The 12,107-nt window shown below is 38.1% G+C and overlaps 1 protein-coding gene across 6 annotated transcripts in view; it reads left to right on the top strand.

Moving 5' to 3' along the window:
- PALLD (palladin, cytoskeletal associated protein) overlaps window positions 1-12,107 on the top strand; it is a 190,328-nt gene that overhangs the window by 67,044 nt on the left and 111,177 nt on the right. For all 6 annotated transcript variants that reach the window (XM_082281936.1, XM_082281941.1, XM_082281938.1 and 3 more), the window contains 2 exons: window positions 2,269-2,410; window positions 3,975-3,998. In XM_082281936.1, the coding sequence (XP_082138062.1) occupies window positions 2,269-2,410; window positions 3,975-3,998 (166 nt within the window). The remainder of the gene's footprint in view (window positions 1-2,268; window positions 2,411-3,974; window positions 3,999-12,107) is intronic.

Genomic DNA, 12,107 nt, shown 5'->3' on the forward strand with positions numbered 1-12,107 from the left:
CAAGAGCAAATAACACAGGCTTTTTAACTCTGATTTAGAAAAAAAAATTGTAAAAATCACAGAATCGCTTAAATTGGAAAAGATCTTTAAGATCACTAAGCCCAGCCATTAACCCAGCACTGTCAAGCCCACTACTAAGTAATGTTGATAAGCACCACACTTGTATGTGTTTAAATACCTCCAGGGATGGTGGCTCAGCCACTTCCCTGGGCAGCCAGTGCTTGGCAACCTTTTCTGTGAAAACAATTTTCCCAATATCCAATCTAAATCTCCCCCGTCACACCCTGAGGCCATTTCCTCTTGTCCTACTGCGTGTTACTTGTGAGAAGACCCCATCCCCACTTCATTACAAATTCCTTTCAGGTAGCTGTAGAGAGCGATAACATCCCCCCAAGCCTCAGTTTCTCATGACTAAACAACCCCAGTTCTCTCAGCTGCTCCTCATAGGATTTGTGCTCTAAACCCTTCACTGACTTTGTTGCTCTTCTTTGGACATGCTCCAGCACCTCAATGTTTTTCCTGAGCTGGCCAAAATTGAACATGGGATTCGAGGTGCAGCCTCATCAGTGCTGAGAACAAGAGCCAGTCCTTTCTGTAGTCCTGCTGATCATACTATTTCTGATACAGGGACTTTTTTAGAAAAGAAATTTCTATTCAGTATTTCATAGGTAATTACTTAAGTTAATATTTATCTTCACGTTCATCCCAAATCAAACTTAAGAACTGGGAATGAGGTAGCAGCCAAAAGGAATGATGCCATGCTTCCCTAATCTATAAAATACAACTTCCATTGGAAATACTATTTCATTGTGCCTCAAACAATGATTTCTATAGTAGTAATTATTACCTAATCACGATTTGAAATGAAGTATTTCTGGTTATTACTTCAGGAAAACATTTGATTAAAAATTAATATGGAACAGCAAATAGTTTTGCCCGGAGATAAGAGAAAGAGTAAGCAAGGGTAAGCCCTGCCCTCTACAGCTGCCCAGCTTGGCTCCGTCATATTCCTGTCTCAATGTCAAGAAAGGTCTGATTCTGTCCCTCGTAATCCTGCACCCATACTGCATGTGTCACAGGAAGGTGAATAGTGGAGGTGCAAGAGATTAGGGAATGTGGTTGCTGAAAGGTTGCAAGGCAGGCAATTTCCAAATAAGAGTGGCAAACAGGAGAAATCTATCCCCTATCCAGAAACTACCAAAGCAATCAAAACTCCACTGTTTCTTCTTAATGGTCATATCTCTTGTCCCTGAAATCCATTAACTGGCTTAAGCTAGCTGGGACATACCAAACCAAAAAAACTAATTACAGAAGAAACAAACCAGATATGAACAACAAAATACTTTAATTCAAAACAAAATTCTTAATCCAGATTCCTGACATAAATTTCTCTCCATACAAAGTTCAGGGAACAGCTCAAAGACTTTTAGGTTTCCATGTAACAAAATTCTTACGTATTTGATTAACTAGAGATCTATGAATAAAATCTAGGAATAACTCTGAGCTTAGATCTAACTTCAAGTGCTTTGCTGCATTAAGGTCTAAAACTTTGTCAATAAATTGCAAAGGAAATTAGACACCCACTGCAGAATAAAAAAGACTCTTTGATTTATAATCTTAAGATACATAACAAAGGTAAAAATAGTGGCTATAACCTGTCAGTTGTGTTACTTAAAATACTATGTTTCTCTCTCGATGCAGCTCTTCCTTAAAGATCTAGATGTTTCCTGAATTTTTCACATATGTATAAGCATTTATTACAGCCAGAGTACTGTGTCAGAAGCTATCCATACACTAGTTAATATAGCCTAATCATATTGATGTCATCTAATTTTGCTTGGTTTGTTATATATGGCTCAGATTAAAAGCAGCTCCACTTTCTAGAGCTGGACCCAAAAGCAGCTCAGCTACTGTCTCAGGATTAAGTCAATTGATGTGTAGTTAGTTCCATAATTTTCTTTTCATTTTGTGGAAGAAGAATAAAAACAGAAAGCTCAAACTGTAGCGATCTGCTTGTGTTAATTTGAGGAACTAAATACTTCTACACTTTTCCCTTCTTTGGTCTTATTAAGAATGTATTTGTAAGTAACCTATTCAATAATTTTTAACTATATAGATGTAGTAAATTCAATCAGAATGAAAGAAAATGCCTATTGCAAAAATGGAATGACACAATAAAATAAAGTTTAATTACAAAGGGAAGAAAAGACTATTTTTAAGAATATAAAATGCTCTTGGTTTATTTGAATTGCGATGTTTATATTTCAGGAGCTACAAAACGCCACAGCATCTGAAGGACAAGTCGTGGTATTGGAATGCAGGGTCAGAGGACCCCCTCCCATTCATGTTAAGTGGTTTCGACAGGGCATTGAAATTCAAGATTCTCCAGACTTCAGAATTCTCCAAAAAAGTAAGGCAATGTCATGGTTTAACTTCAGCTGGCAACTGAGCGCCACATAGATCCTCATTCACTCTCCCCCGGTGTGCTGGGGAAGTGAATTGGAGAAGTAAGAAAACTCATGGGGTATAATAGGGAAAGCAAAAGTCTCAGAAGCAAAGCAAAACAAGGAATCTTTTCACCCTTTCCCATGGGCAGGCAGGTGTTTAGCCATACTGAGGAAAATAGAGGTTCCATCACGTGTAAGTTACTTGGGAAGACAAACGTCCTAACTCTGAATGTCATCCCTTCCTCCTCCTTTGCCCAGATCTACATGCTGAGCATGATGTCATATGGTATGGAATATCACTCTGATCAGTGCAGGTTGTTTTTCCTTGCTGTGTTCCCTCCCAATTCCTTGTGCATCCCCAGCCTCCTCACTATCAAGAAGATAGAAGTAGCAGAAAAGGCCTTTATAAAAAAAGTCTCTGTATTGCCAGCACTGTTTTAAGCACAGATCTTAAACACAGCCCCGTACCAGCTACTGTGAGAAAATTAACTCTATTGCAGTTAAAACCAGGACATTTTCCATCCCCTTATTCCACACCATTTATGTCATGCTCAGGTCTCACACTAGCCAATAGGTCCTCATGAACCACCACCCCACTTCCCATCCTTTGAGGTAATGCACAGATATCATTCCCTTAGTCTGTGCATCATCCCTGTAAAATTTCACAAATCATACTTTGAATTCTTTTAGTCCATGGCTTTGGGCTCCATCTGTTATGACGATATTCAGGACAGGAGAAGAGGTGGTGTGTTGCATGGACTTACGGGCCACCAAAGCCAGCCCAGGCCAGGTCACCACTGCCCTTGCACTGCTTCTTGTGGGGGCTTCTCCTCAATTGTTTCATGGTGTTCCTGGTATAGTAATTCCTATAACATGCAACTCAAATCACAGGTTACAACAATTTAAAGGTATTGCCATTGCAGTCTTCACCCTTGGTCCCACTGGCCCAGAACAGTGGGTCTAACATTGCAATTAACTCCTCCTCTTGTTCCTAGCCTGGCTAGCCACAAGAGGTTCTGGCTGGAGTCACCTCAGTCAATTCCAGATGTAGTGGACTCCACTCCAAATGAAAGCCATCTTGGCCTGCACTCTGCTGCCAAAGGGATTGAGAAAAACACATTAGTGACACCAGTTGTGGCATCCCACTTGGCTGCCTTTGACTCCAGTTCATATTGAAGTTCTAGCACATCTGGCACAGCTGCACTCAGCCAAAACCAGCTCAGACAATAATCTGAAGTGGCTACTTTTAATACAGGATGGAAAAAGATCATTAAATTAGTCTGTCAGGATTCAGTTTTGGACAGAGTCTTTTCCTCTTCCCATTTCACTGCTAATGGCTAGAAGTAATAACTGAACTGCTGCTACTGACAAACAGTTTAAATCTTCTTGATTTTGTAATGTCTGCACAGGTTCTCTGCTTATTTACAGTATTTCAGTATAATATGTTCATTCAGTACACTGATATGTATTAATGTAATCTCTAATATAATTTTTTCTTGTTTGTTTGCCTTATGATGTGATACGCAGAGCCCCGATCTGCAACTGAACCTGGTAAGAATCATACGAAAAAATAATCTCTTGATTTCGCTAGCTCTTTGAGTTTGTACTGAAGCCATAAATAGAAAAGTGTTTCTGCTGAACATAGGTAAATTGAAACCCCCTTAAAGACAATGCTACTTTATCACACCTCCCATACTGTACTCTGTACTTTACATCAGTTCCTTTATTAGTTAAACAGTAAATTCCATTTAGACCAGCAAGGAGAGTCTCACAGCTTTGACGCAAACTTCATTCTCAGAAAGTAAATGGTTAGCATGCTACTGAGGGAAAAAGGACAAGTCCCACAAAATTCCATTACCCAAATGGTGCTCATAAGAATTACGTAACACCCAACCACTAAATGCTAGTTTTACCAATCCAGCTTGGCAGATGTGATGTGTCTTAAATGCAAGTAAAACCTGATCCCAAAAAAAAAAAAAAAAAAACCACCACTGAATTTTTCTAACCTATTTGCAACATAAAAGTCCTAGATTTCATCAAGTAAAAAGTGTTCTTCCAGCTACAGGTTTTCTCTGACTGCTTCATTTTCACATTATGTATCGTTATATACTGGGGTAGATTCTTGAATAGTAAGTGAATGCTAAAAGACTGAGAATGTTCTTTAATGTTTCTAAGTCAAACATGTAGAAGAGAAGACAGTGGTACAGTCTGAACCTTGATTTAAGAGGGTGACCAGTTGTACTTGAATATTCTTGAATTTGGAGAGAATTTTAATTATGACATTGAAAAAAACAGAAAAGTTTTCTATCTAGGGATTGGGTATTTCCAAAGAGTGTCTCTGAAGGATGTTAGCAATGGGGGGATGTTTTAACTCTGAGGGGTTGAATTGGCAGGCAGAGCATACCTGGCAGCTGAGAGGTACTTGTAAAGTGGCACTGTGGCCATGAGGATACAGACAAGGAAAAATGCAGCTTTCCTTTGATTTTCATGGAAATGAGAGGAAGGAAAGAAAGAAAAATCTTCTTTTCTTAGTCAGCTATTCATTAATTTTCTTGCTACTTGACAAAATTGTTATGTACCTATTTTACCTCATGTCCATTATACATACACATTGCGCACACACATGTGCATGCTCTATCCCAACAGTTAATACTGTTGATCATGGTGTGCAACATCATCAGCTCTAGTATTAGCTGATGCCCTGAATATGTGCGTCTGAATGATTTGATTTGTGGAGGCTTGAAATGTGAGTCATGTGAAGGAAAGAAGAGTATCAGAAAACCAAATTAACCAAATTAATGAGGAATTAAAACATGTCCAACTGCTAACAATGAGCTATTAGTACTTTATAATCATAACACAAACTTTAAGGTTTAAATATTGTAAGTTAGGGTACAAAACAGTTTGAAGAGAGTTTCAATATCATTTCAAGCCTTTGGATATGAAAATAAATAAAGGACAAAAGGTTTGTATTGAAATATGTTTAATTCTGTATCTTTCTTAGAACATTCTCCTGTAATATATATTACAGAATAAGTCTCCCAGTTTAGGTGTTTTTTTGATATCTTAAAAAGAAAAAATAATCTGATCAATAGGTTGACTTTTTTTCCCCTTCTCAGAGGAACATTTCTCCTGTCAAAATAGCAAAATCTTTCCTAGATTTGATCTACCAACGTTATCAGAATCGTACCTTGTATATCCAGCTCATTCTTACTGTGAGCTTCTTCTCTACAAAATCCCTTGAACTGTGTTCACTTCATCTTTTAACATGATAGATAGTATCTGAAAGGAGTGAAAATTTACACAAAAGTTTCTAAGTATAAATTTACCAGCTGATCTTAGAGATTTTCTTTTTAATATCCAATTTAAGACTCTTCTGTCAAAACTCATAGTCATGAATGTTCGTTTAGTTTTGGTAATTGTTTTTTTACCCTTTCATGCTCTTTAGTAAACCTAACGTGTATAATCCTAGATGAACTAAATATTTTAGAGTAGGAATGCAACATTATCTAGTAGAAAGGAGAAGAACTTTTTTGCTAGAAAGAAAAGGTTTCCTTTGTGTGAATACTTGAGTACAAAGAAAAGCATGTATTATGCTTCTTGATAGAAGATTTTTTTTTAACCAACTAATTTTCATATTGTTAGTTACAAGGTTTGTATAGCCTCTCTGACAGTTATTGCTGTGGAAGAAGTAAGAATGTTGATATTAGTTCGCAAAACTATCAGCTTGCTTTCATAACTGCTACCTGAAATAGGAAATAGAAGGTGAGATTCTGAGTCCAAAGAGTTCATTGCTTTGCCAGCCCTCTCACAGACCTGCACTATCATGTTGAAAGTGCTGAATATTCTCCTTCCCATTTCTGGTTAGCTTGCAGACCCTGAAGTCTTCTAAAGGGTACTAAGGAATGGATTCTTACATGAAAGGTGCATTTCTTAAGTGCATTTCTTCTCAAGTGCAGAAAAGTTATTTAATGTCGATGTATCTCATACCATTCTCAAGGGAGTTGGCAAGACAAGAATAGGAAGACATCTCAAAACAGTTTTGGTATCTGTATTGTTGCAGTTTTATAGACATAACAGTAGTGGATGCCTGACTGCAGTGTGTCTGGTTTGTTCTTGGATTATATCTTTTTTCATGCTTGTAATTATGTTGCAATATATATTTATGAACACCTTCCTGTACTTTCACTCTGTGAAAGAATTTCAGTTTGGTATTTTGTTCTCCCTGGATTCATTGAGCTAAGTACTATACTATTCCTTAAGATTCATGCACTTATCTTTTCCGACTAAGCCCTATTAAATAATGTAGTGTCTTAAATAGTGCAGTGTCTTACTCACTACAAAAATTAATGACAGTACACTTACTGGTCTATTTGTGTAGGAATTGACACTGTGCATGCAAAGGGAATGTAAATAAAGTTTGGGCAAAATGTAAATATTTCCTTTTGGCATAAATAATGAGAAATGTTTGGTGTATTAGTAGTACCACTGGTAATAAGTAACAGTGAGTTTTAAGATGTCATGAAGAATCTTAAAAGTTCTGCAACAGGAAGCTGGATGTGGGTATCAGAAACCTAATAGATGCAGCACTTGTTTGTGATATAATTCATACTCTTGGAAACCAGACTAAACAATGCCTTCAGAGGAAATTTTTCATGAGCAAACACATAACTGCTATTCAATGCAAATGGTTAATACATACGCAAGACTGATAGGGAAACCAATGTGCATATGCTAGATAAGTATTCAGAATTTTGAAAGATGGATGTGTTTTCTAAAAATTTTTCCAAGTTTAAAACATTCATGGAATTTTACATAAATTGTAACAAGTTGTAGTGTGACTTTAATTGCTGGTTGTCAACCCAAATCCAACTATCGATAAACACTTCCTAGCACTCGGTAATTTTGGTTATCCTTTGATAGGTCAGTACTAATGATTTAAAATAAAAATATTCCATGAACTCACACAGGTAAGAAATTAAGAAGCAAGGGGGTTTTTTTGGCTACCTTTTTTTTGTTACATTCTATCTACTCTAATGTGTTTTGCACTCCTTTTTCTGTCTAGACAGAAATCAGTTTGCATTGCAAATCCCTCCAGACTGCTTCGTGAATTAATAGCTAGTCAGATTACTTAAAGCCAACATCACAGTTTGTCAAATTACCTGTTCTGTACTTCTTTCTTGGACATTTTGACTTTATACTGATTGAATCCTTCAAAAACAGGCTGCCTGAGAATGAAAAATCCCATGGAATCACTTGCCAGCTGTTGATATTTTGACCATTACTCAGCTGTCTGGAGACAGCCACAAACTGTATTGAATTACATTAGAACGATTGTCTAACAGCATGTAAGAAGAAAACTGTATGAAGTAATTTTGCTTAAATTGCCAGGGAATTGCCACATATACATGCTTTTTTTTCCTAAGCACAATACTGTGTATGTTCACCAAACACATCTCAAAAGATAGTCATCACTTCTCTTGGATTGTGCTTTCTTGTTCCCTGTTTGACTGCTCTGTTTCAGGATTTCCACTCTACTAAGTATGTCCTTTAGAAATTCCCCCCTATTTCTACATTATTTTTGAAACTGAAAATATATGGCAAATGTTACAGAAATCCTTACTGCTTCCCCGCACCAAGAAAATCCTCTTTCTTGTAGCTGATGAAATTCAAAACATAGAAGCTTTGATAGGTTAGAATGCATGCCAGATCCTTGCACTTTTTAGTGAAAACAGAATACTTACCACTGAGGGTCTGTCTCCTTCTTCTGAGAAGCAAACAAGGGCTTGGAGAGAACAATCTTCTATGAGCCGTATCTCAAGAACCCAGATGAAGCAAAAAACTGAAAATAGGCTAAAATTCTCCTTCATTTAAGATGGTCTGATCTACTTACATATTATTGTTTGTCAATTACATTTTCAGTTGTACTCTGTGCTCCCAAGGTACCTAAAGAATTCTGTTCCTGTAGTGACCTCATCTTAAGTCTGACTGCTACAACAATCCTTGCTTGTTGATGCTTCCAAATTCAAAGTAAACATTTGATCTGTTTTGTACTATGTCATTTAAAAAAAAAAAAATCTTTCATTCCTCTCCAACTGTAAACATTTAAAGCTTATTGGAGTACCTAATATTCACAGCTATGTTGCTGAATGCATTCATTCAAGCCTTGATGTATATACCTGACTTATCTGCAAGCTGGGTGGCTTAGGCATCTACAGTATCATAACTGCCTTAGTGTAAGCTTTAGCATAAACTTTTCCTTGACACTGATAAATGGCTTAATTTCTCCTCAAACCTGAACAATGTTTTAGGGGTAAAATTTTTCTTGCCATAGCAGTGTTCCCATTTATTGTATTCAATCTGGCTAGATAGCAGACATCTTGGTTATTGATTACATATCGTGTCACCTACGCTCTCTACCCTAAAACTGCATTTTATTGATCACAATCCCATTTCCTGTTGTTCAGTTTTCTTACCAGTCTTTGGTAAGTACTGTTTGAGGTATCTTCAAACATAGTCAGTTTTATGCATCTTTGTAGTGGTTTGGTCTAAAATACTCATTACTATTTATCTTCTGTGAGATAAGAATTAGGAGAAACGCAAAGCAGGCACCAAACTTGAAAGAATATAAAGAAGTTTATTAACAGACCTAAAAGAAGGGGAAAAAAAATTATACCACACCTTCAGAACTCTCCTCCTCCCCCCACCTTCCTCCCTTCTCCCACTGACAATGTAAAAAGACAACCCTTAAGATGTTCAGTCTGTTTACCACTTCCATAATAACCTTGTTTAGTCCATTTAGAAAGAGAAGTCTCTTCTTGCTCATGCTATGAAAACATTATCACAACGAGACAGCCGCCCACTTCCAAATATTGTTCAGTCCATTTAGGAAGAGGAGTCTCTCTGATCGCATGTGAGTCCCTTCCCCCTGACTTGCAGCTTTTCCCGCAACTGCTTTCGAGGGTCCACTCTTGAAGTTTTTTGGGGTACAATTTTAAGGTTGAGCCATTCGGAAACAAAAAAACAGAGGCCCTTCTCCTTCCCTGGGAACAAAGGGTCTTCATCATCTTCATCGTTAGGACTATCTCTGGGAGCATCTCTAGGAACTGAGGTTTTCTCCTTTCCCGTTTGGAGCAAAAGTCCTCATCTGGTCCATCTCTCCCTGTCCAAACTTCTCATGAAATTACAGCTGCGTCAGCATCTGCCTATCTCGGCGCAGGTGCTTTTGCTTACGAGTTGAACACTCCACCCCCCATATCTTCATGAAATTACAACAGGATACTCTGATATATCATAGCTTCACAACAGAATTTCAGCTTTAAGCATCTCCTCTCTCTCTTCCCTCAGGTTTTCAGCTCTTCAAAGCAGTAAAAGGGTTAATCTCACCTCGGCCTTGCAGCTTTGCAGCTGGAATGTTGAATGTTTCTTATCACAGTGGAGAGGGGGGAGAGCCGAGCCGCTCCGGCTGCCCATGGCAAGGCAGTGGGGGGGGTTCCATGGCTGGAACAGGTCCATGGCTCCAGGATGGCCGTGGCCCAGCCCGGCCTGGCCCAAGCAGGGCCTGGCCGGGCCCGCTGGCCCCCACACGGGGCCTGCAGCCACCTGTGCCAGCGCCGGAAACGAGAGAGAGCTTGGGGGGGAGTTTGTCTATTCTTAAATGTGGGTCACAGAGGTGGTCACAACTTTTAAGTGGCTTAAAGAATTGTCCATATTTAAACTGGCCAGCTGATAGGTTCTATCAGTTCCCAGAGGAAACTGTAAGCACCCCTTAGCAAGGACATCCCTTCCGGGACTATGCTTGCTAACCTATGACTAAAAACTTTACTGTTCATTTCTTGAGTGACATAAACCCTATTAAATAGGCCAGAACTGCTGTCTGACTGGGTAAAGGTATATGCAATAGTGATTATCAGAAACAGGCAATTTTTTCATTATGTTATTGCAAGCTAAGGCATCTACAGGTCTGCTGTACTAACATTTATTATGCTATTCTGCATATTCTTCTCTATTTTCACTGTTCTCGCTTCTCTTTATATAAAAGATGCACAGATACCTAGGTGAGAAGTAACCTGATGGGCCTACTGCTTTAAGTTAAACTGGAGTTAAACACTTGGGGCAGGGCCCCAACAAACACTTGTGGAACATGAGGGAGAGTAAGACACAAGTTGTCTGCAAGTTGGCAGAGTTCTGTTTTGTTGGATTTTTACCAGGAAACCACCACTGTGACTTCCCACTGTCTCTGTGTATCAAAAAACTTACGGCTTTGAACCTACATCTATGGAAATTGCTCTGTTCATTTCATCAGAATGAACAACTGCTAGCAAAGGACTGTACTTATTTCCCCAGCTGTGTGCATTACAGTGGAGGAAGCTAATGGCCACATTCAGAGATGAGGTTGCAGATATAAGAACTACTCTAATGTAATGCAGAGAAACATTCTGAAGTAAACACATTGCCAGTGATAAAATTTGTTAAAATGCAACAGTTTTCTCTCTTACCAAAGTTTATTCTTCCTAATGGACTCATGAACCATAAAGGGAAAGAATTACTCTGTAAAATGTAATCTTTCTTTCTAAATAACTGACAAAACAATCAAGTACTTGCATGCCTAAGCATTTTACATGTTTCATTGAACAAAATGCTTTTGTATTCATTTAGTCAAGTGTTAAATATGTTTTAAGGCCCTGAGAACAGCATTTCAGAGTTGCTTTCTGGAACACATTTCTGTGATGAAGTTATTTGTCAGCTGATGATCGCCAGGAAGTAGAACAGACATTATTTCCCTCAAATCTTCATATTCTGCTTAGCACAGTAACAGAAAGTAAAATAATTACGTAAGTCAGGATGTAAAGTTAGAAAAATACTCAGAACACTGAGTATATCCAGAGTGTGTTATGGAAATCTTGAAAGAACCTTTCTTTTGCCAAATTAGTATTTCATTTCTATGCTTTCCACAGTAGTAAGCCTTTTAGCAAGGACCTGGAGGTGAGTGATTCTTGGCTTAGAGAAGGAAAATCGATAAAGAAGATGGCAATGTGTTGTTCACACATGCTTTTTGCCCATGCTGCCTTTTGATCTGTTCTTAGGACTTCTATGTTTTCAGTTTTACCAGTTTTCTTATGATTGATCACAAATATGTTGCAGTTTGTTCATCTGGCTGAAATGACTAAATTTTAATCTCTGATTATTTTCATCATTAATTTACTTTGAAAATTTTTTACAAAGATTGCTGCAATCTAGCATATATAATTTTAAAACATACCTCCTCAGTAAACAAAGCACATCATTGTAGAATCCATTAGAATTCTCTTGTCACTGAAGAGTGAAGATCAGCCCTTCTCACATGATCATTTTACACACTTAAAAAGCTGGAAGAATGTTACGCATTAATTAGCTCTGCTGTTTGGAAAATAGGACTTCTGCTGGTTGCTGTGTTTTATAGCACCTTTGCCCTCATTCAGACAGCAGTTCTCAGCCTCGTGGAGTGATCTTCTTTTGCAGTCCTGAAATGCCCAGCTTTCAGCATTCTGCTGTTAAATGAACAGGAAACTAGAATGCTGTGTGTATAATATTACATCCCCAGGGTCAGTTCAGTCCAGGAGTATGCACGTGTGGTTAACAATACAGCTTCAACTGCTTATAACACACCAAGACTCTAAA

This window comes from Coloeus monedula (genome assembly GCF_965178545.1).
Source record: "Coloeus monedula genome assembly, chromosome: 5".
In the NCBI taxonomy this organism is placed as follows: domain Eukaryota; kingdom Metazoa; phylum Chordata; class Aves; order Passeriformes; family Corvidae; genus Coloeus; species Coloeus monedula.